This window comes from Pipistrellus hanaki, assembly GCF_964339955.1.
Source record: "Pipistrellus hanaki genome assembly, chromosome: 1".
Taxonomy (NCBI): Eukaryota; Metazoa; Chordata; class Mammalia; order Chiroptera; family Vespertilionidae; genus Pipistrellus; species Pipistrellus hanaki.
Genome location: NC_140503.1, coordinates 69908781 through 69928662, shown reverse-complemented (window position 1 = coordinate 69928662; position 19882 = coordinate 69908781). Strand labels below are relative to the sequence as shown.

At 52.0% G+C, this 19882-nt stretch overlaps 1 protein-coding gene across 1 annotated transcript in view; it reads left to right on the top strand.

Annotated features, from left to right (window-relative positions):
- The window catches only part of TEP1 (telomerase associated protein 1), a 43003-nt gene extending 23759 nt beyond the window's left edge, over nucleotides 1–19244 (top strand). The window contains exons 21-55 of the mRNA XM_084861717.1: nucleotides 455–579; nucleotides 873–986; nucleotides 1078–1195; nucleotides 1662–1856; nucleotides 1976–2151; nucleotides 2250–2406; nucleotides 2533–2712; nucleotides 3158–3250; nucleotides 3552–3684; nucleotides 3841–3991; nucleotides 4204–4337; nucleotides 4534–4622; nucleotides 4885–4999; nucleotides 5419–5659; nucleotides 5863–5986; nucleotides 6833–6957; nucleotides 7083–7182; nucleotides 7386–7541; nucleotides 7682–7894; nucleotides 8139–8292; nucleotides 8386–8598; nucleotides 9439–9599; nucleotides 9790–9903; nucleotides 11206–11313; nucleotides 11676–11808; nucleotides 11902–11978; nucleotides 12073–12205; nucleotides 12346–12482; nucleotides 12635–12759; nucleotides 13878–14021; nucleotides 14172–14268; nucleotides 15410–15515; nucleotides 15620–15825; nucleotides 15944–16048; nucleotides 18222–19244. Coding sequence (XP_084717843.1) covers nucleotides 455–579; nucleotides 873–986; nucleotides 1078–1195; nucleotides 1662–1856; nucleotides 1976–2151; nucleotides 2250–2406; nucleotides 2533–2712; nucleotides 3158–3250; nucleotides 3552–3684; nucleotides 3841–3991; nucleotides 4204–4337; nucleotides 4534–4622; nucleotides 4885–4999; nucleotides 5419–5659; nucleotides 5863–5986; nucleotides 6833–6957; nucleotides 7083–7182; nucleotides 7386–7541; nucleotides 7682–7894; nucleotides 8139–8292; nucleotides 8386–8598; nucleotides 9439–9599; nucleotides 9790–9903; nucleotides 11206–11313; nucleotides 11676–11808; nucleotides 11902–11978; nucleotides 12073–12205; nucleotides 12346–12482; nucleotides 12635–12759; nucleotides 13878–14021; nucleotides 14172–14268; nucleotides 15410–15515; nucleotides 15620–15825; nucleotides 15944–16048; nucleotides 18222–18344 — 4875 coding nt within the window. The 3' untranslated portion in view covers nucleotides 18345–19244. The remainder of the gene's footprint in view (nucleotides 1–454; nucleotides 580–872; nucleotides 987–1077; nucleotides 1196–1661; nucleotides 1857–1975; nucleotides 2152–2249; nucleotides 2407–2532; nucleotides 2713–3157; nucleotides 3251–3551; nucleotides 3685–3840; nucleotides 3992–4203; nucleotides 4338–4533; nucleotides 4623–4884; nucleotides 5000–5418; nucleotides 5660–5862; nucleotides 5987–6832; nucleotides 6958–7082; nucleotides 7183–7385; nucleotides 7542–7681; nucleotides 7895–8138; nucleotides 8293–8385; nucleotides 8599–9438; nucleotides 9600–9789; nucleotides 9904–11205; nucleotides 11314–11675; nucleotides 11809–11901; nucleotides 11979–12072; nucleotides 12206–12345; nucleotides 12483–12634; nucleotides 12760–13877; nucleotides 14022–14171; nucleotides 14269–15409; nucleotides 15516–15619; nucleotides 15826–15943; nucleotides 16049–18221) is intronic.
- The last annotated feature ends 638 nt before the right edge of the window (nucleotides 19245–19882 follow it).

The following is a 19882-nucleotide window of genomic DNA, read 5'->3' as shown; positions in this document are numbered from 1 at the left end:
GGAAGTGGGGCACAGGCAGAAGGGTCTGTGAGCTGCCAAGACCTAGAGGAGGTAGCTCCTTTGAGAAGTACCTCTGGGTTGTGTGTGGGACGCAAAAAGAAGAGGGTAGGTCTGTTTAGGTTTTGCCATCAGATGGATCTGGGTGCTGATCTCCCTTCAACCCTTATATGTGGGAAGTAGCTTATTCTAATCTGGCCTCAATTTCCCCGTGTACTGAAGAAAAACAGTGGCATCCACATTGCAGGGTTCTATGGGAATTAGCTAGTCTATAAAAAAAAATACTCAATATGTGATGGGCATTCAGTAAGTATTAGCTGTTAGTTATATTTTACTGGCTGGAGGGAGGCGGGAGGAACATTCCTGAGAGGAAGGAGCTCTGGGGTCTGGGCAGATGGCAGGGGAGGGTCTGTGTGATATTGAACTGGGCCCGCCTGTTCTCTGCCCTCTCCCCCAGGCCCAGCAGTACCCTTCAGGTCGCTCTGTGACAGAGATGGAGGTGATGCAGTTCCTGGATCGTGGCCTCCGCCTGCAGCCCTCCGCCCAAGCACTTATCTACTTCCGGGATTCCAGCTTCCTCAGGTGCCTTGTCTGGCCTCCAGGCCTCGGTCTCTCCACAGAAGGCCAGACAGGCTCAGTGGCTACGTCTTTTTCCCCCATGGTCAGAGTACTGACAGAGGAAGGGGAGCTGGTAGAGGGAAATGGCTTGGAGGGCTGCCTTTGCCGCACCAGATCAGCCTCAGAGCTGAAGTAGGGAGAGCTCCCCTTGAGTTTCAGGGAAACACAGCCAGGTCTGATGCGGGGAGGGGTTGCGGGGGAGCGGTGTGGAGAGAGGCTGGGGCCTGAGTCCACTCTTGGGGTTTCTTTGTGGTCAGCTCTGTGCCAGATCCCTGGAAACCTGACTTTACTCCTGAGTCCAAAGAGGCTGTACATCGGATCTCAGAACTGAAGAGCTACCTGAGTAAACAGAAAGGGGTTACCTGTCACAGGTGAGCTGGGGGAGTTGGAGAATCCCTGCACAGAGAGGTGCGGTGAGGGGAGCCAGGTCTCTAACGCTGCCTGTGCTTGCTTTGCCCACAGATACCCCTGTGAGTGGGGGGGTGTGGCAGCCGGCCTGCCCTATGTTGGGGGGCTGGAGGAGTTCGGGCAGCTGGTTCTGCAGGATGTATGGAGCGTGATCCAGAAGCTTTACCTACAGGTCAGTAGGAGCACGGGCGGCCAGGGGAGGGGAGAGGGGGCCGGGTGGTCTAGCTCAGCGTTTTTCAACCGCTGTTCCGCGGCACACTAGTGTGCCGCGTGATGTTGCCTGGTGTGCCGTAGGTGCAGACAAAAGAAGAATTTTATAATTTTTCACTATTTTGTTTACTTAATATTTCATAATAAAGTAATTATAAAATACTTTCTTTGTGTTTATTTGATTCCTATTCAAGAGAATTACTTTATATATAGTCAATGTAGGCACAGAGTTAAATTTTTTAACATTTTCTAATGGTGGTGTGCCTCGTGATTTTTTTCATGAAACAAGTGTGCCTTTGCCCAAAAAAGGTTGAAAAACACTGGTCCAGCTTCTCCTGGGTGGGGAGTGACTTTGTGGGGGCGCTGTGAGTCTTCGGCCTGGGGTCCTGAGGGCATGGAAACCTAGTCACTGCCCCTTGTGCCCTCAGCCCGGGGCCCAGCCGGAGCAGCCGGCATCCATCCCAGATGATGACGTGGTCCAGGCCAGCTTCCAGCAGCTGCAGTGCCCACCGAGTTCCGCCCGACCTCGCCTTCTCCAGGACACAGTGCAGCAGCTGCTGCTGCCCCGAGGGAGGCTGAGCCTGGTGACCGGGCAGCCGGGACAGGGCAAGACCACTTTCCTGGTACGGAGTCTCAGGCCTGGGCAGGAGGAAGGGCGGGCCGTGTGGGCTGGGGAGGGCTGGGAAGGTGGGAGCCTGTGAGTGTAAAATGTGACCGTGTTTTCTGTTCCCTTCTCACACAGGCATCCCTGGTGTCAGCCTTGCAGGTCGCTGATGGGGCCAAGGCGGCCCCCTTAGTCTTCTTCCACTTCTCAGGAGCTCGCCCTGACCAGGGTCTGGCCCTCACCCTGCTCAGACGCCTCTGTGCCTATCTGCATAGGCAACTGCAAGAGCCGAGTGCCCTCGCCAGGACCTACCGGTGTGTATCTTCCCCATGAACCGTGCTTCTGGATGCCACATGCGGCCGCCCCTGATTCTCCCTCTCGGCTGACCCTGGTCCTTCCCCTACGCATTCAGGGGCCTGGTGTGGGAGCTGCAGCAGAGGCTGCTGCCCAAGTCTGCGCAGTCCCTGCCGACTGGCCAGAGCCTGGTGCTGATCATCGATGGGGCTGACAGGGTGGTGGACCAGCATGGGCGGCCCATCTCAGACTGGATCCCAAAGACCCTCCCCCGGGTGAGTATGAGAAGGAGGAGGGGTGAGGGGTGAGGGGTGGGGGGTGGATGCACCTGGGAGGAAAGGGCCTCTCCAACCCTGTTCTCTTTCCCTTCTGCCTCCACACCCTTTGCCCACATTTCACAGTCGGTGCACCTGGTGCTGAGTGTGTCTAGTGACTCGAGCCTGGGGGAGACCCTGGAGCAGAGCCAAGGGGCCCATGTGGTGGCCCTGGGGCCTCTGGATCCCTCTGCGCGGGCCCGGCTGGTGAGAGAGGAGCTGGCTCTGTACGCGAAGCGGCTGGACGAGTCGCCTTTTAACAACCAGGTTGGACCGAGGCCAGGACTGGTGGGTGTGTGGGGTGAAGCTGGGAGCTGTGAGGACCAGGGTGCAGAGGCAGCCAGCTGCCCCACACAGACCAGCTGCTTCTTCATTTTCCCAGGGTCCCTGTGCCAGGGGAAGTTGTTAATAAGATAACTCATTCCCCAGCCTTTTCCCTGGTGAATGGCCTCTCCAGGCCCATCGGTGGCGAGGGGAGGAGTGAAGCTGTGGTTATTGAGTCGGGGAGACAGGGGGTTCCCCAGAAAAGGGCTTGGCTGAGCAGAGCAGCATAGGGAAGGTGATGCCATCCTTGGATCTTTCCACTGCTGGGGGTTCTCAGGGGAGGGGCTACTGTGCAGTGGGCTCTGTGCTGGACTGGAGGGCAGGGGGCGGAGGGCTGGCTGCGGGCAGGCTCTCTGTTGCCCATGTTGAGTCTCCTGAGTCTCATCAGATGCGGCTGCTGCTGGTGAAGCGGGGGTCAGCCCAGCCTCTCTACCTGCGCTTGGTCACCGATCACCTGAGGCTCTTCACACTCTACGAGCAGGTTGGCGGAGGATGGGAACCCCCAATGCTCATCTTCCAAGCCCTAATCCCACCATCCCGTCTCTACTCAGCTCCTTTCATGCCCATCCCTTGTCTTTGCCCAGCCCCATCTTTTGCCGTCTCTGATCAACCCCAGGCCTGCTTTTTATGATCACCTTTCCCCCAACCCTGCTTTTCTCTTACCTGTTTTTCTTCCCCTTACATCCCTCCCCATGGTTTCTCCTGCTGCCCCCTCCCCATCCCTACAACCAAAGCTGCCTCTCCTCTCCGCCCACTGACCGGCCTGTCTCTTCCCCTCCCAGGTGTCCGAGAGACTTCGGACCCTGCCGGCCACTGTCCCCCTGCTGCTGCAGTACATCCTGGGCACCCTGGAGAAAGAGCATGACCCTAACATACTGTGCCAAGCCTTGGCCACCCTTGGGGTCACACATAGTGGTCAGTGTTTGGGGGTGGATTGGGAGGCTGAGGGCTCCGAGGTTGGATGACCTTGGTTGAACTGGGGTCTTCTTAAGCGGGGTGAGGAGGGACTAGGTATCCGAAGGACGGGGACACTGTGGTTTGGTGGGGGCCTCAGAGAGCTGGCCTTTTCAGGTCTCACTGTGGACCAGCTGCACGGAGTGCTGAGTGCATGGAAGGTTCTTCCCAGAGGGACCAAGACCTGGGAAGAAGCGGTGGCTGCTGGGAACAGTGGGGACCCCTACCCTATGGGGCCATTTGCCTACCTCGTCCAGAGTCTGCGCAGGTACAGATGCACCCAGCTGACCTCCTGTGTCTTCCTGTCTTTGAACCAGGGCCCCATGTGGTCTCTTTTCCACCCTACCCTTCCTCTGCATAGCCACTGACACCTGTCTCCCAGGTTGACTTCCCACTATTTGAGGTGGGAATGGGAGTTCACAGCTGTGCCAGGGTGCTCACTGACAGGCCTTCCTCTCTTCTTCCTTCTCTCCCACACAGTTTGCTAGGGGAGGGCCCCCTGGAGCGGCCTGGGGCCCGGCTCTGCCTTCCTGCCGGGCTCCTGAGGACAGCAGTTAAAGGTCGGTATGGGAAGAGGCTGGAGCTGGAGAGCACAGCACACGTCCTCATAGCAGGTAACTGCGGCTCAGATTAGCCCGGGCCACTGAGTGTGGGGCCCTGGCCCCAAGGCTAGGCCCACACACTGCTGCTGCCTTTGGGCTGGCCTCCCCAGCACCTCCGTGGGTGGGCGGCTTGCTGGAGCCTGAAGGATGCAATCTCTGGAGATGCGCCAGGGCTGAATCATCTCAGTGTCCTTCCTCTGACCTCCAGCTCAGCTCTGGAAGACCTGCGACCCCGATGCCTCAGGCACCTTCCGCTCTTGCCCCCCTGAGGCTCTGGAGGACCTGCCTTACCACCTGGTTAGTCCCCACATTCCTCAGGCGCCTTCTCCCAAGCTCCTACTCTTACAGTTCTGAGACCCCCTCTCTCCTTTGACCATGCCTATCACCACTGCCATTGCCCCTTCCAACTCCCTCTACTTTTCTCCTCTTGGTTTTCCTGCCCTCCTCTTTTGGGTCCTTGGTCCGAGACCCCAAGTCTCGGTCCCAGCTGCTCAGGCAGGTCCAAGACCCCCTCGCCAGCCTCTAACACAGCCCTGCGAATCCACTCTGGTTCCCTCAGCTCCAGAGCGGGAACCGTGGCCTTCTGGCGAAGTTCCTCACCAACCTCCACGTGGTGGCTGCACACCTGGAACTGGGTCTGCTCCCTCGGCTTCTGGAAGCCCATGCCCTCTACGGTGAGATGGGTCCCCGTCGGCTTCTTCTTTGAGATACGGGGCTCCTGGGTGTGTTCACGGGGGGCCTGCTCAGAGGGAGGTGTCATGGAAAGAAGAGCCCAATTCCCATTCCAAGTGGGAAATGCCAAGAGGATGAGCACGTGAGTCTCGAGGGACCTTTTGCCCAGATCTCCTAGATGAGAGGTTCTCAGACTTTACTCAGTGGGTAGGTATACAATTACTTGGGAAACGTGTTCAGAATGAAGAGCTCTGGGCCCACAGAGTCCGGTTGCCGAGGTCTGGAGGGGGGTCCTTTTAACGGATGTCCCTGAGGTGGGGCCAGAGGGCCACACTCTGAGACTCACCATTTTAGATGCATGTATTGGTGCTGGGGTCCATGGGGGTCCAGGCTGGCTCCCCAATCTGCGTCTCTTCCATAGCTTCCTCAGTTCCTGAAGAGGAACAGCAACTTCTGGAGGCTGACATCGCTGCATTCCACACGTTCCTGAAGCAGCAGGCTCCAGTCCTCAGTCAGTACCCCCTGCTCCTGCCTCAGCAGGCAGCCAACCAGCCCCTGGACTCGCCTGTTTGCCGCCAGGCCCCCCAGCTCTCCCAGCGGTGGCACCTCCAGCGCATGCTAAAATGGCTTAACAAACCCCACACTATGGAGGGCCAGCAGAGGTAAGAAACTTAATCCCAGACTCTACCCCCAAAGATCTACCCCCAAAGAGCAACCGGCAGCCTTTCTGAAATTGGACAACAGAGGCGAGATCAGCCAGAGTCACCGCTGGAGAGAGGAACCCAGGCACAGAAATGCAGAAATGAATTCCTGTTTCCTTCCCTGTGTTCCTCACTTCCTCCCTTTCTTCCTGCTCTTTCTCTAGCTCCAGCCTGTCCCTGGCAGTTTCCTCGTCCCCCACAGCGGTGGCCTTCTCCCCCAGTGGGCACAGAGCCGCCGTGGGCACTGCCAGTGGGACGGTTTACCTGTTGGACCTGAGAACCTGGCAGGTATGGCACGCACGGGAGGGCAGTTTACCTACCCAAACGGCCTTGGGACCCCAACAGGCCAAGCCCACCTGCTGCCACCCTGTTTGATTCAGCATCTCTACTTCCCTCACATCAGATCAAAAGGGCTGGGGCAAAAATCAGTCACACAGCAACTACTTGCCATAGGCCTTCCGTTCAAGGCATTGTTGTAAGCATCGCAGGGAACACAGGGCCTAGGACATTATCTTTGCCTGCCTAGTGGTTACTTTGGTCGAAAGATGAGACGCAGCACGCAAAGAGGAACCAAAACCTAGCGGTGCCTCATAGATGAGAGCTAAGCTATATGGTGACCGTAGGATACTAGACAGAGAAGAGCAGGCCTTCCTGGTTGGCTGAGGAGGAGCCTGAGCAGAGACGCGGGGAAGAAGGTCTCCTGTAGATTTCGGGAACAGTTGCAGCAGAGGGTGAAGGCTGGAGAGGCGGGCCTCTCATCTTTCTGCCCATATCACACCTCCCAGGTGTCCGTGTACAGTCACCCATTCCCTACCCAGACCCACCAAAGTGTCCTCTGATTAGGGATATGTATGGAATTTGGGGTGGGGAACAAGGTGTGACCCCATCTGGATTACCAGGCTCTGGTTGGACCTGAGCGTGGCCTAGGTCCAGAGCGGGGCCCAAAGCTTTGTGCTTTTAGCAGGTGTTCCAGATGTGGGGCCACATGTGGAGGCTTATGTAGAGACTGTAGAGAGCCAGGGATGCCAGCCCTTCTTGCCATGATATCCATTTTGCTTGGATTTGCTGGACATGGGGGGGTGGAGAGGGGTTCGAGGGAGTGTTCTGAGCGCGCTTCCCCGCTCACGCTCACAGGAGGAGAAGTCTCTGGTAAGCGGCTGTGACGGGGTCTCCTCTTGTTCGTTCCTCTCGGACAATTCCCTCTTTCTTACTGCCTTTGACGGGCTCCTGGAGCTCTGGGACCTGCAGCATGGCTGTCGGTAAGGGCTCTCCCAGGTCTCGGAGTGGGGGCCTTCCCTGTTTGTGGGGAGCCCGGGGGGAGGCGGGATGAGGGGAAGCCTGTAGCCAGATGGCCCCGAGGCCTGACTCTGTCTCCCTGGGGTAGGGTGCTGCAGACCAAGGCTCACCAGTACCAAATCACCAGCTGTTGCCTGAGCCCGGACCGCCGGCTGCTGGCCACTGTGTGCCTCGGGGGGTGCCTAAAGGTAATGCCTGGGCTCTGTGGCAGTCGGCGTTGCCCTAAGTGCTGCCTCAGCCTGGGAGGCTGCTCTGTCAGTATGGCAGGGGCTGCTGACTGCTTGGCCGGGGGAGGCCCTTCCTGCTGAGGGTGGGGACTGGACCGGGAGATCCTTGGAGCTGTGGGAAGAGGGGCTCAAGCCTCTGTCTTCCTCCCCTCTCTCTCCTCCAGCTGTGGGACACAGTCCACGGGCAGCTGGCCTCCCAGCACACCGCTCCCAAGCCCGTGAACTGTGTTGCTTTTCACCCAGAGGGGCAGGTGCTAGCCATTGGCGGCTGGGCTGGCAGCTGCAGCTTCTTCCAGGCGGACGGACTCAGGGTGATCAAGGTGAGACGGTCCGGCGTGGCCCTGGGGGAGGACACGGAGGTGGGCGGGGAAGGCGGGGAATGATGGACGTCCATGTCTCGTGTCCCTTTGGGCTGTGTGGAGAGCAGCCCTGACACTTCTGTTTCCACCTCCCCGCGTAGGAACTGGGAGCCCCGGGAGCCTCTGTCCGCACTGTGGCCTTCAGTGTGCCCGGGCGGGTGGTGGCCGTGGGCCGGCTGGACAGGATGGTGGAGCTGTGGGCCTGGCAGGAGGGGGCGCTGCTGGCTGCCTTCCCTGCCCACCAGGGCTTTGTGGCTGCTGCCCTTTTCCTGCGAGCTGGGAGCCAGTTACTGACAGCTGGAGAGGACGGCAAGGTCAGGGGTCAGAGGGCCGGGGAGGGTTCCAGGGAAGGAGGGCAGAGGCGGGGAATGCTTGTGGAGGGTGGGCCTTTGTGGAGGGGACTGTGGAGATAGCGCGGCTGGTGTGAGCCTCAGGGAGAAGGTGTGGGTGTGCATACAGGAGGCTCTCAGAAGACTGTTTGGAAGCAGGACTTTAACAGGGTGGCTGTCACTCTGGGGTGGGAGTGGGGTATCTGTAAGCCCTTTGATCGGCCCTCAGGTTCAGGTGTGGTCCGGGTCTCCGGGTCGGCCCCGTGGGTGCCTGGGCTCCCTTTCTCTCTCTCCGGCCCTCTCCATGGCTCTCAGCCCAGATGGTCGTCAGGTGGCCGTTGGATACCGAGCTGATGGCATCAGGATCTACAAAGTATCTTCAGGTACAAAGGGAGAAAGGATGGGGTGTTTGAGCCTTTGGAAAGAGACCTCTCCTTTCCACGTGTCGTCCTCTCTTGTTTTCTCTCATTCTCTAGGTTCTCAGGGGGCTCAGTGTCAGGCACTGGACGTGGCAGTGACGGCACTGGCCTGGCTGAGCCCAGAGGTGTTGGTGAGCGGTGCGGAAGATGGCTCCCTGCAGGGCTGGGCCCTCCAGGAGAGCGCCTTTCAGTCCCTCTGGCTCATGTCCAGACACCAGAAACCCGTGCTGGGCCTGGCCTCCTCCCAGGAACTCTTGGCTTCTGCCTCAGGTACTGCTGGGCAGTGGTGGGCAGGGTTGTGAATCACTGAAAGCACACAGACACACACACACACACACACACACACACACACACAGTTTTCACATTTTTTTTTTTTTTAATACAACTTTAAAAGTCCCTTTAAATGCATTTCTCTTGCACAATTGGTCTAGACCAGTGGTCGGCAAACTCATTAGTCAACAGAGCCAAACATCAACAATACAATGATTGAAATTTCTTTTGAGAGCCGAAAACCGACTTCTGTGCATGGGCCACAAAGTTTCAGTCACACTGTACCTGTGCCCCCGCACGTGGTATTTTGTGGAAGAGACACACTCAAGGGGCCAAAGAGCCACATGTGGCTCGAAGCCTCGGTTTGCCGACCACTGGTTGAGGCTGTTTCTTCTTGTTTTTTAACCCTGATTCGGGGGCCTCTTTGCAGTTTTCATGATCCTTTGAGTCCCTGCCCAGTGGGGGACTTTACTGTGTAAAGGGATGGGTTTCCCTCAGGAGATGAGAGACATGTGGAGGTGGAAGTGCAGGGTGGCCTCAGTCCTCTCTCCATAGAAGGCTGGGTCCCAGTGACACTGGACACTGGGGAGGGGAGGGTCTGGAGGTGCGGCAGGGAGCTGGAGAGAGACAGCTGCAGAGCCGGGGCTGGGAGAGCCTGGCATCTTACCCTGTATACTCAGGTGATGGCTGACCCTGGTCCAGGGCCTCTGTGCGGCCTGTGATCACTCCTCCCTCCCTTGGAGCTGTGCCCTCAGTCCTCGTGATCACCTTTGCTTTGGCCTCCGGGCTAGTGTTGCTTCCTCTCTCAGGGACTCTTCCTCTCTCCCTCTTTCCATGCAGAGGATTCCGCAGTGCGGCTGTGGCCACGGCAGTTGCTGACACTGCCACAAAAGGCGGAACACTTACCCCGTGCCACCGAACTGTGGGGACATACAGGCCCCGTCAACTGCTGTAGCTTCAGCACTGATGGGTGCCGCCTGGCCACCGGGGGCCGGGATCGGGTGAGCCACTCTCCCTCCTCCCCCGGTTCCCGAACAGCCCAATGTCTGTTGCTTCCTCCAGCTTTTGGCTTGATCTGCCCTCCTTCCTTCATGAATACGTTCTCTCTCTCCTTGAAACTTCCTGTCTGTGATGGTCCTGGTGTCCCTCCCTCCCATGGTCCTGACTCGTCATCTTTTGGGACCTACCCAGAGTCTCCTCTGCTGGGATGTGAGGACACCCACAGCCCCTGTGCTGATTCACTCCTTTTCTGCCTGTCACCGTGACTGGGTCACTGGCTGCGCCTGGACCAAAGACAACCTGCTGGTGAGTGAAGAGTAGAAGGGTGTGAAGCTCAGCAGGGCTCCTGGGGGAGGACAGCACGACCCATCTGGTCCTTTCCTGACACCCGTTTGGAATAGTAATAGCTAACACCCAGCGTGGCTCAGTGGTTGAGTGCCGACCTATGAACCAGGAGGTCATGGTTCCATTTCCAATCAGGGCACATGCCTGGGTTGCGGGTTCAATCCCCAGAGTGGAGTCGGTGTAGGAGGCAGCCGATCAATGATTCTCTCTCATCATTGATGTTTATATTTCTCTCCCTCTCTTTTCCTCTATAATCAATAAAATATATGTTTGAAGAAATAGTAATAGCTGACATTTATTGAGCCATGAGTATGTGCCATGCATTGGACTAAGCTCTTTACACATATTGCCTCGTTTAATCTTTACAATGCCCTGTAAAGTAGATACTGCTATCATGTTTTACGGAGAAGAACATTGAGTTCAGATAGATTAGAGGACATTTCCAAGGCCGTGGAAGTGATAAAGCCGAACCAGTAAACTTTCTGATAAGAAAGCTCATGCTCTTGACAAGAGCATGCAAAACTGTCTCCCAATAGTTTAGGATGCCCCATCCCTGCAGTAAAAGGGGCTACTGTTATTTCTTTGTTCTAAGGCAACACTCGAGGTTGGGGAAGCCTAGTTTTCTAATGGAGAGTCCCCATGTTCTCAAAAAGAGGTGGGAAAGGAGAGAGTAACGTGAATAGACTTGTCACAGTTTGTCCTCCTGCCTTTTAGGCAGCCACCCCTTTCCTTGGCATTGTAGACTTTTCACCTTTGTCTAGATTTGTTGACTGACAGTATGTCAATACCAAGGACAATAGCTACTACTGAAAATAAGACATCCTCCGAAAATAAGACCTAGCGCATGGAAAGATAAGACATCCCCTGAAAATAAGACCTAGCACAACTTTGGGAGAAAAATTAATATAAGACACTGTCTTATTTTTGGGGAAACAGGGTATGTATGCATTACTCATTGTGTACATGGCAGCTGTGCTAAATCCCTCTTTATCCACAGCAACCGAGGCAGATAGGCGAGCTGTCATTATCCTGGTTGGATAAAAACCTAAGGCTTAGAGAGACGAACTTGCCCCAGGTCACAAAGTAATGAATGGTGGAGCTAGGATTTGAACCTAGGATAGCCATGCTCTCAGGTGTACTGCTCTCATATACACACACACACACACACACACACACACATACACACACACACACACACACACACACACACACACACAAAACTGCTGGAGGGATGCTGATTCTCCCTCTCCTCTGACTCTGCAGATCTCCTGCTCCAGCGATGGCTCTGTGGGGCTGTGGGACCCAGAATTGAGACAGCAGCTTGGTCAGTTCCTGGGTCATCAGAGTGCCGTCAGCGCCGTAGTGGCTGTGGTGAGAAGGCAACACAGAGTTTCCTGGGGTCTCTGGGAAGGCCAAGGGTGCCCTGGGAGACTAGATGCATTGAGTATCTAGCCCCAAAGGCAAAGGGGTACAAAGAATGAGGTGTTTGGGCCTGGATTAGAGCAGGTTTAGGGTGCTGAGGCTGAGAGTTGGTTTGAAGGGAGGGCAAGCGTGAAAACACAGAATCTTAAATGTATGACCTTGTGGGAGGATTGCAGCCATGAATGACCCAGCTATGGCCCCCAGTTCTCCTCACTCATTAAAATCTTCTAAGCCTCTTGTTCTCAGCCCACAGCTCTGTGGTGGGGTTGGACTTCCCAGGTCTTACTTATTGTGGCTCTGCTCTGGGGCAGGAGGAGCACGTGGTGTCTGTGGGCCGGGATGGAACCTTGAAAGTGTGGGACCATCAGGGAGTGGAGCTGACCAGCATCCCTGCTCACTCAGGACCCATCAGCCATTGTGCAGCTGCTCTGGAGCCCCGGTCAGGTGAGGAGATGTCAGCCACCTTCCCCCCCGCCCCCACCTCCCCCGTGTCTCCTCTTTTCCTCTTCTTCTCACTCATTCTCCGCGTCTTATCAGCTTGCCAGCCTGGGTCAGAGCTTCTGGTGGTGACTGCTGGACTGGATGGGCTCACGCGGTTGTGGCATCCGCTCTTGGTGAGTTTCCTGAAAGGATAAGTGGGGGAGGTGGAGCGGGATAACCTTCTGTGTGTCCATCCCCTATTGTCCCATCTTCGTCTTTTCTTCCTAGGTGTTTCAAACACACACCCTGCTGGGACACAGTGGCCCGATCAATGCAGCAGCTGTTTCAGAGGCCTCAGGCCTCCTGCTGACCTCCTCGGAGGATGGTTCCATTCGGCTCTGGCAGGTACCGAAGGAAGCAGGTGAGTGAGGTGCGGAGAAAGGCAAGGTATGAAAGAGGCTTGTGTAACTGGGACCAAGAAGGTCAAGGGTAGCCCGATATCTCCTCTTGTATCCCAGCAGAGGTCCAGCTCCTAATGAGTCCCACTGCTCTCTCCGCCAGATGAGGCAAATATACCTAGGAATCCTGCAGCCATCACAGCTGTGGCCTGGGCCCCAGATGGTTCTGTGGCAGTGTCTGGGAATCAAGCTGGAGAACTAACCTTATGGCAAGAAGCTAAGGCGGTGGCCACAGTACAGGTGAGTTGGGCACTCTCAGTTCATTGTCCATGTGAATTCTGCCCCTGCTGTGTGTTTGATGGCCTGGGTTGGAGGTTGCAGAGGCTCCTGGGAGAGGAAAGAGCGTGAATCCTGGCTTCTCAGAAATACTGATATGATGTTGTGCACACCAGGCTCCTGGCCGCATCAGTGCCCTAATCTGGTCCTTGGCAAACACCTTGGTCGTTGTCAGTGCTGATGAAAAAGTCAGCGAGTGGCAAGTGGAACTGCAGAGGGATTCAACACCCAGAACTTCCAGGTGAAACAAAGCAGCCGGGCTAATGTGGTAGGAATGGTAGTCTCCTTACGCCCAGGATTTTACTCAAATCACTGCACCTCTGCTTTTGAACTAGGTCAATAGGATGCTAGTTGTTAGGCAGACAAAAGTCCCTAGAAAACTGTTTTCTGCTCCCAGTCATCTCAATTTAAATAATAACTAGCCTACTTCATTCTAAGCTATGGGTCAGGCAGTATGAACTAATTGTGTTAATTAAGAGAGCTCACAGTAGAGGAGTGTGCATGTAAGTAAACTGCCAACAATATTCAGAGTGATTAGTGCTACAATAAATATGTAAAAATATCTATAAATACATTTATAGATATTTATATACAATATATCCTGGGGCTGCAGAATTGGAGAAATTTGCATTTTATGTAAGAGTTGCTGTTTGAGGTTGGCCTTAAAGGATGAGTAGGAGTTTTCTGAACCAGCGAGGGAAGGGAATGGAGTTGTAGGAAGAGGAAGTAGCATTAAAAGTGGTACGGAGCCACGAGAGTGCATGATGTATTCTGAGTATGCACAGCCAAGTCTTTGTGTTCTTGGTGGGAGGTCGGGGTAGGATTTTAGATTGAGGAGATAAACGGGCTGGGCCATAGAGGTGGTAAGAATTTTGAACTAGGTCAATAGGATCATGGTTATTAGGTAGAAAAAAGTCCCTATTTGGATAATTATCTGGATTTTTAGAAAGATAACTCTGGTGGCAGTAAGGAGGATGGATAGTAGCAGAGAGATGTTAAAGGTAGGGAGACCACTGTTACAGCAGTTGCTATAGTCAGGGAAGACATAATGTGGGTCTTGACCAGGGACAGTGGGGGTGAGAAGGAGAGATCCAGATGTAGGCATGTGCTACAAGTAGGATCCACAGTGATTATTGATCCCTTGGAGGTCAGGAGGGAAGGAAAAGGCAAGAATGTTAGAGATTCCTAGTTTGAGCAAGTAAGGGGATGGTGATGATGAACACTGACACAATAAAAACAGAATGAGGAATGGAATTTGTAGGGAAGAGAATATGTTTTGTTTTCTACTTCACTGAGGAGTCTCCGAGAGGTGGACTAACGTAGGCTCTTTCTCTTCCTCTGTGCCTGTTTGAGCTACAGTCTCCGCCTGAACCGAGTTCTGCAGGAGAACTTAGGGTTCCTGACAGGTGTGGGGCTGGCCCCTGATGGCCACTCCCTCATCTTGGCTACGGCGGATATGAAGTTATTGCACTTGAAGTCAGGAGAAGCTCCTTCTGAAATCTGGTAAGATCCAAAATGTAGTTTCCTCTCAGGCTGGAGAAAGAGGGAAAAGGGGTTAGTGGTTATCCTGAGGTTGGGTCTGACTGAGGACAAGCGCTGGGGTCTTACTGACTGGTGTTCCTGGGCTCAGCCTCTTTCTTCCTTGTAAACCAGGCACGACTACTCAGAACATCCTATGATGCTCTCCACCCACCAGGACTATGGTGTGTTTGCCCTGCAGCCAACGGCCCCTGGAAGTCTTTCTGTCTTAGTAAGTCCTGTATGAGTGTGTGTTAAAATAAAGATTTGTCCAGAACCAATATTTTAAAACCTTGGGGCCATGATGGAGGATAAGAGAAAAGGAAAGGTGGTTGGTTCCAAATCTCCTTCTCTTCTTCAACTGGAGTAGCTATACTTAAACACATTGTATATTGACTTTCCCTCTAAGATTTCATTGAATAATAATTAAAAAATTCTAGTGTTTAAAAAAATCATGGGAAACCATAAATCTAGCTGTTTTCTTAATTGCATTTGTTGTCTCTTACAACAAATGGAATGATGCAGACATATCTCAGAGATATTATTTTGAGTGAAAGAAGCCAGACACAAAAGAGTACGTATTACATGATTTCACTTAAATGAAGCTTAAGAACAAGCAAAATTGCCCTAACCAGTTTGTCTCAGTGGATAGAGCGTCAGCCTGCAGTCTGAAAAGGTCCCAGGTTTGATTCCAGTCAAGGGCATGTACCTTGGTTGTGGGCACATCTCCAGTAGGTGTGCAGGAGGCAGCTGATCGATGTTTCTCTATCATCAATGTTTCTAGCTCTCTATCCCTCTCCCTTCCTCTCTGTAAAATATATTTTAAAAAGTACAACTAAAATTAATTTATAGTGAGAGAAGTCAGAATATTGTTAGCTCCCAGGGTAGAGGTCTCTGGTATTGACTGGGAAGAGGCATGAAGGCAGCTTTCCAACATGATGAAAATGTTCTATGTCTTGATCTGGACAATGATTGCATGTATGTGCAAAAATTCATCAAGATGCACAGTTAAGATTTATGCATTTTACTATATCTGGGTTACAGTTTGAAAAAAATCCTGACTAGCCCTAGATGGTTTCGCTCAGTGGATAGAGCATTAGCCTGGTGACTGAAGGGTCCCAGGATTGATTCTAGCCAAAAGCGCATGCCCAGGTTGTGGGTTTGAACCCCAGTAGGGGGAGTGCAGGAGACAGCCAGTCAATGATTCTCTCTCATCATTGATGTTTCTATCTCTCGCTTCCTCTCTCTTCCTCTCTTAAAAAAAAAAAAAAAAAAATCCTGACCAGTCCAGAAGAGAAAATAGATGCTTTTGTCTGGGCTGGGTTAAGTGACGCAAGTAGGCTAATCAAAATGACATGTCCTTCCTTTCACAGAGGCAAAAGGAGTCTGGAGAGTTTAAAGAGCGCCTGGACTTTGATCTGAACTTAAAGAATCCCAATGGGACCCTAATATCAGTAACCCAGGCCAAACCTGAATCTGGTGAGTGGTGAGGGGAGGACCCAAGGAATCTAGAGGTGGCTTAGGGGAACATGGTGGACCCTAAAGAATGAGACCTGGCTCTAATGCTGCCCTTGGAATGGCAGAGTCCTCCTATTTGTGTGCCAGCTCCGATGGGATGCTGTGGAACCTGGCCAAAAGCACCTTTGAAGGAGAATGGACCACAGTTAACATCTGGCAGGAAACAGTACAAACGCCTGAAAGCCAAACTACAGAAATAGACTCATCTGAGGGTAGTGACATGGAGAGCTGGCCAACAACCCCAAGTCTAACGACACGGCAGTGTAAAAAGGTGAGTTTGAGGGAAGGGTTACAAATACAGGGGATGAAGCTGTAGGTCTGATCCTGACACTTTCTCGACTAAGGAGGGCCCATGAGAACTCACAGTACATTTGCCCTTCCTCTCTAAGATTCACTCAGGCTCTGTCACAGCCCTCCATGTGCTGCCTGAGTTGCTGGTGACAGCTTCGAAGGACAGAGATGTTAAGCTGTGGGAGAGACCCAGCATGCAACTGGTAAGTGTGCGTATGGGCAAGGAGGGCTGAAAGAATGTCACAAGGAAGCAACCTTGGGATAAGAAAGTTCAAAAGATCAAAATTCTTTTTTTTTTTTTTTAATAAATTTTTATTGTTCATATTATTACAAGTGTTCCTTTCCCCCCCCTTCCCACCCCACCCTCTGCCCTTTCCCCCCTCCCCATTGTCCTCATCCATAGGTGCACAGTTTATATGTTCAGTCTCTTCCCACATTTCCCTCTCCCCTTTTCCCCAAGAATCATCAGTTCACTCCCCTTCCATACCTCTGATTCTACAATATTATATTCAACAGTTAATATTGTTCATCAGATTTTTTTTTTAATTTCCTTGGTTTTTTGATTCACTTGTTGATAGTTACGTATTTGTTGTTCATAATTTTTATCTTTATTTACTTTCTCTTCTGAAAGAACCCCCTTCAGCAATTCATATAATTCTGGTTTGGTGGTGATGAACTCCTTTAGCTTTTTTTTTATTAGTAAAGCTCTTTATCTGACCTTCGATTCTGAGTGATAGCTTTGCTGGGTAGAGTATTTTTGGCTGTAGGTTCTTGCTATTCATCACCTTGAATATTTCTTGCCATTCCCGTCTGGCCTGCATGGTTTCTGTTGAGAAATCAGCTGACAATCGTATAGGTGCTCCTTTATAGGTAACCACCTGCTTAGCTCTTGCTGCTTTTAATATTCTCTCTTTGTCCTTTGCTCTTGGAATCTTAATTATGATTTGTCTTGGTGTGGTCCTCTTTGGATTCCTCTTATTTGGAGTTCTGTGTGCTTCCTGGACTTGTAAGTCCAATTCTTTCCCCAGGTGGGGGAAGTTTTCTATCACTATTTCTTTCAGTATGTTTTCGATATCTTGCTCTCTCTCATCTTCTGGGACCCCCATGATTCTGATGTTGGATCGTTTGAAGTTGTCCCAGAGGTTTCTTACATTATCTTCAATTTTCTGGATTCTCTTGCCTTCTAGCTTCTGCAGAGGAGTGTCTTCTGGCTCTTTATGTTCCAAATCTTTGACTTGATTCTTGTGATCTTCTATTCTGTTTTTAGGACTCTGTAGAATATTTTTTATTTCAGACAATGTATTCTTTATTTCTTGTTGATCCCTTAGCATTTCTTGTTGATCCCTTTTCATATCCTCATAGGTCTCATTTATTTTATCGGCCTTTTCTAGGAGTCTCTTGAAAAACCCTATAAGTGTGGTTTTGAACTCTATATCCAGTCGCTTTTTGTCCTCCATTTCTTTCGTTTGTGATCTATTTGGTTTAGGCATTTTCACAGGCAGCTTTTCTGATGGGGCGGGGTTTCAGGGTGGAGCCTACAGCCTTGGCTTCCGTCAGCCCCGCCCTATGCGACTCCTGAGACTCAGGGTCCTTCAGTACTTGTTGCAAGCGCCTCTGAGAGAAAGGTGCCCTCGATTTTCGCCTGCTACCAAACAGTGTAGGCTCTCCCGCAATGGGCCCGAAACTGGGGTTCAGTTCAGTTGGAAGTGGAGTTGGAGGTGGCGTTCAGAGCAGTCTGGAGCCTGTCTCCTTCCCGCCAGGGCAGTCCTACGGCACAGCCGGCCAGCCCTTCTCTGCGCGCTGTGTGCGCGCCTCTGGGACCTCCTTTCGCTGCTTCCCCGAGTACCGCCTTACAGCCCAGCTCCCTCTGGATGAGCCTGGGTCCCCAGGGTCTGGCCTAGAACGGAGGTTCAGAGCAGTTGGGGGCCCAGCACAGTCCGAGTGTTTATCTCCTTCCCGCTAGGGAACGCCAGCCAGGCACTCGGCCTCCCTCCTCTCCGGCTCCGTCCTCTCTGCCCGCGCCGCGTGTCTCCGTACCTTGGGCTTTTACAGCTCCTCCGCGCTTCCTTCTGGTTTTCTCCTTGCTTCTCGTTGTAGAATTTCCAGTCAGTTGACTTTCCTGTAGTTCTGGGTAATGTCCATTTTATATTTTAGTTGTATTTTATTGAAATTGTTGCGTGCGGCTGCGGCTAGGTGTCTACCCGAGCAGCCATCTTGGATTCTTCTAAAAGATCAAAATTCTATTTCCTTCTGTCCTTCTTGCAATACGGGACTAACGTGTTCTAAATAAAAAGCACTAATGTGAGAGAAGAACAAGGTAGTAAGGAGGCCCTGGGCTTGGAGTTCTCATCTCCCTCTTTTTTGTTCTCATTGTAGCTGGGCCTGTTCCAGTGCGAAGGGGCAGTGAGCTGCCTGGAACCTTGGCTGGGGCCTGACTCTGCCCTGCAGCTCGCAGTGGGAGACACACAGGGCAACGTATACTTTCTGTCCTGGGAATGAAGATGCATTGCTCAGGGCAGCGGTACCATCTGTGCTAGAGGTGCAAGCCTGAAGACACCGATGGGAACTTTCTTGATAAAATTATAAAAAAGAAAAAAGAAAAAAAGCCAAAACCGGTTTGGCTCAGTGGATAGAGCATCGGCCTGCGGACTCAAGGGTCCCGGGTTCGATTCTGGTCAAGGGCATGTACCTTGGTTGCTGGCACTTCCCAGTGGGGGGTATGCAGGAGGCAGCTGGTCGATGTTTCTCTCACATGGATATTTCTAACTCTCTATCCCTCTCCCTTCCTCCCTGTAAAAAAAATCAATAAAATATATTTTAAAAATTATAAAAATAAAGTATCAAGAAATTTCAAGTGAAGTCCTGCCTGAGTTCTCATGTGGATTTGGACCAATTGGGAAGAAAATGGATGTTATAATGTTTCTTTTCTGATTTAAGATGAAGTTTTACTAGAACTGCAAGAAAGTGAGCCAGATCTTTAGTAGATATTCTTTGAAACTAGGCTTTAAAATTCTTGTGTCATTTGCTGGGCCGGGGAGCCCAAGATACCACTTCTGCCTGGAGGAGGAATGCAAGTGCTGTTGGCCAGCACTGAACTGGAGACCTCTCACTTGGTCAAGAAAAAATAAGGGAAGGAAAAGTCGATAGAGCCCCAGTCGCTTTAGAAGGAACTGGGATAGAAGTGGGAAAATACTAGGTTCATTTTAGAGAAACAGTCCCATGTACTCAGAACTAACTGCCCAGATGAGCACTGAAAGCAGAGTCTACTGGCTTTCACAGTCTCTGCCGGAACAGCAGCAGCCACTTGGCTTGCAAGCATAAGTCAGCACAATCATCTGCATTCTTTTTTAAAAAAATTATGTTTTTATTGATTTCAGAGAGGGAGAGGCAGATAGAAAAATCAATGATGAGAGAATCATTGGCCACTTCCTGCATGCCCCACACTGGGGATTGAGCACACCTGGGCATGTGCCCTGACTGGGAATCGAACTGTGACCTCCTGGTTCATAGGTTGACATTCAACCACTGAGCCACAAGCTGGGATCATCTGCATTCTTGGAAGAGATAAAAAAAGCGTATCTTTTTCAAATTCAAGTTCACAAAGGTTAAAATGAGTTGAAAGGGGGAGGCTTTTAATTACAGACTTACCAGAGACTGTGATCCTCAAGTAAAAGTTCTAGAACCTTCTTACTTTCTTGTAATTCTGTCCTATAGAAGAAGTTACCTGAGGCCCTTTCTACGGGTGAAACAAGGGTTAAGGGTCTTGTGTGTCCAAGAATTCAAGTACTTGTATGTGATAAGCCAGGGCTATTACAGGGTGTTGTCCTGTGTTGATAGGGTTTTTTTTCAGAGAAATACAACTGCACACTAGTCTTGACATGAGATTTGGGGACTTGAGTGGGATATTTTGTTCTTATTTCACCCTGATTCTAGATTTTACATGGAGAAATCACCTGAGGGACTTTATTTCTCCCCATGCCTCATGGTCTCCCTCACCCAAAGGATAAAGACATAAGGAACACCGTGTATTCATTTTT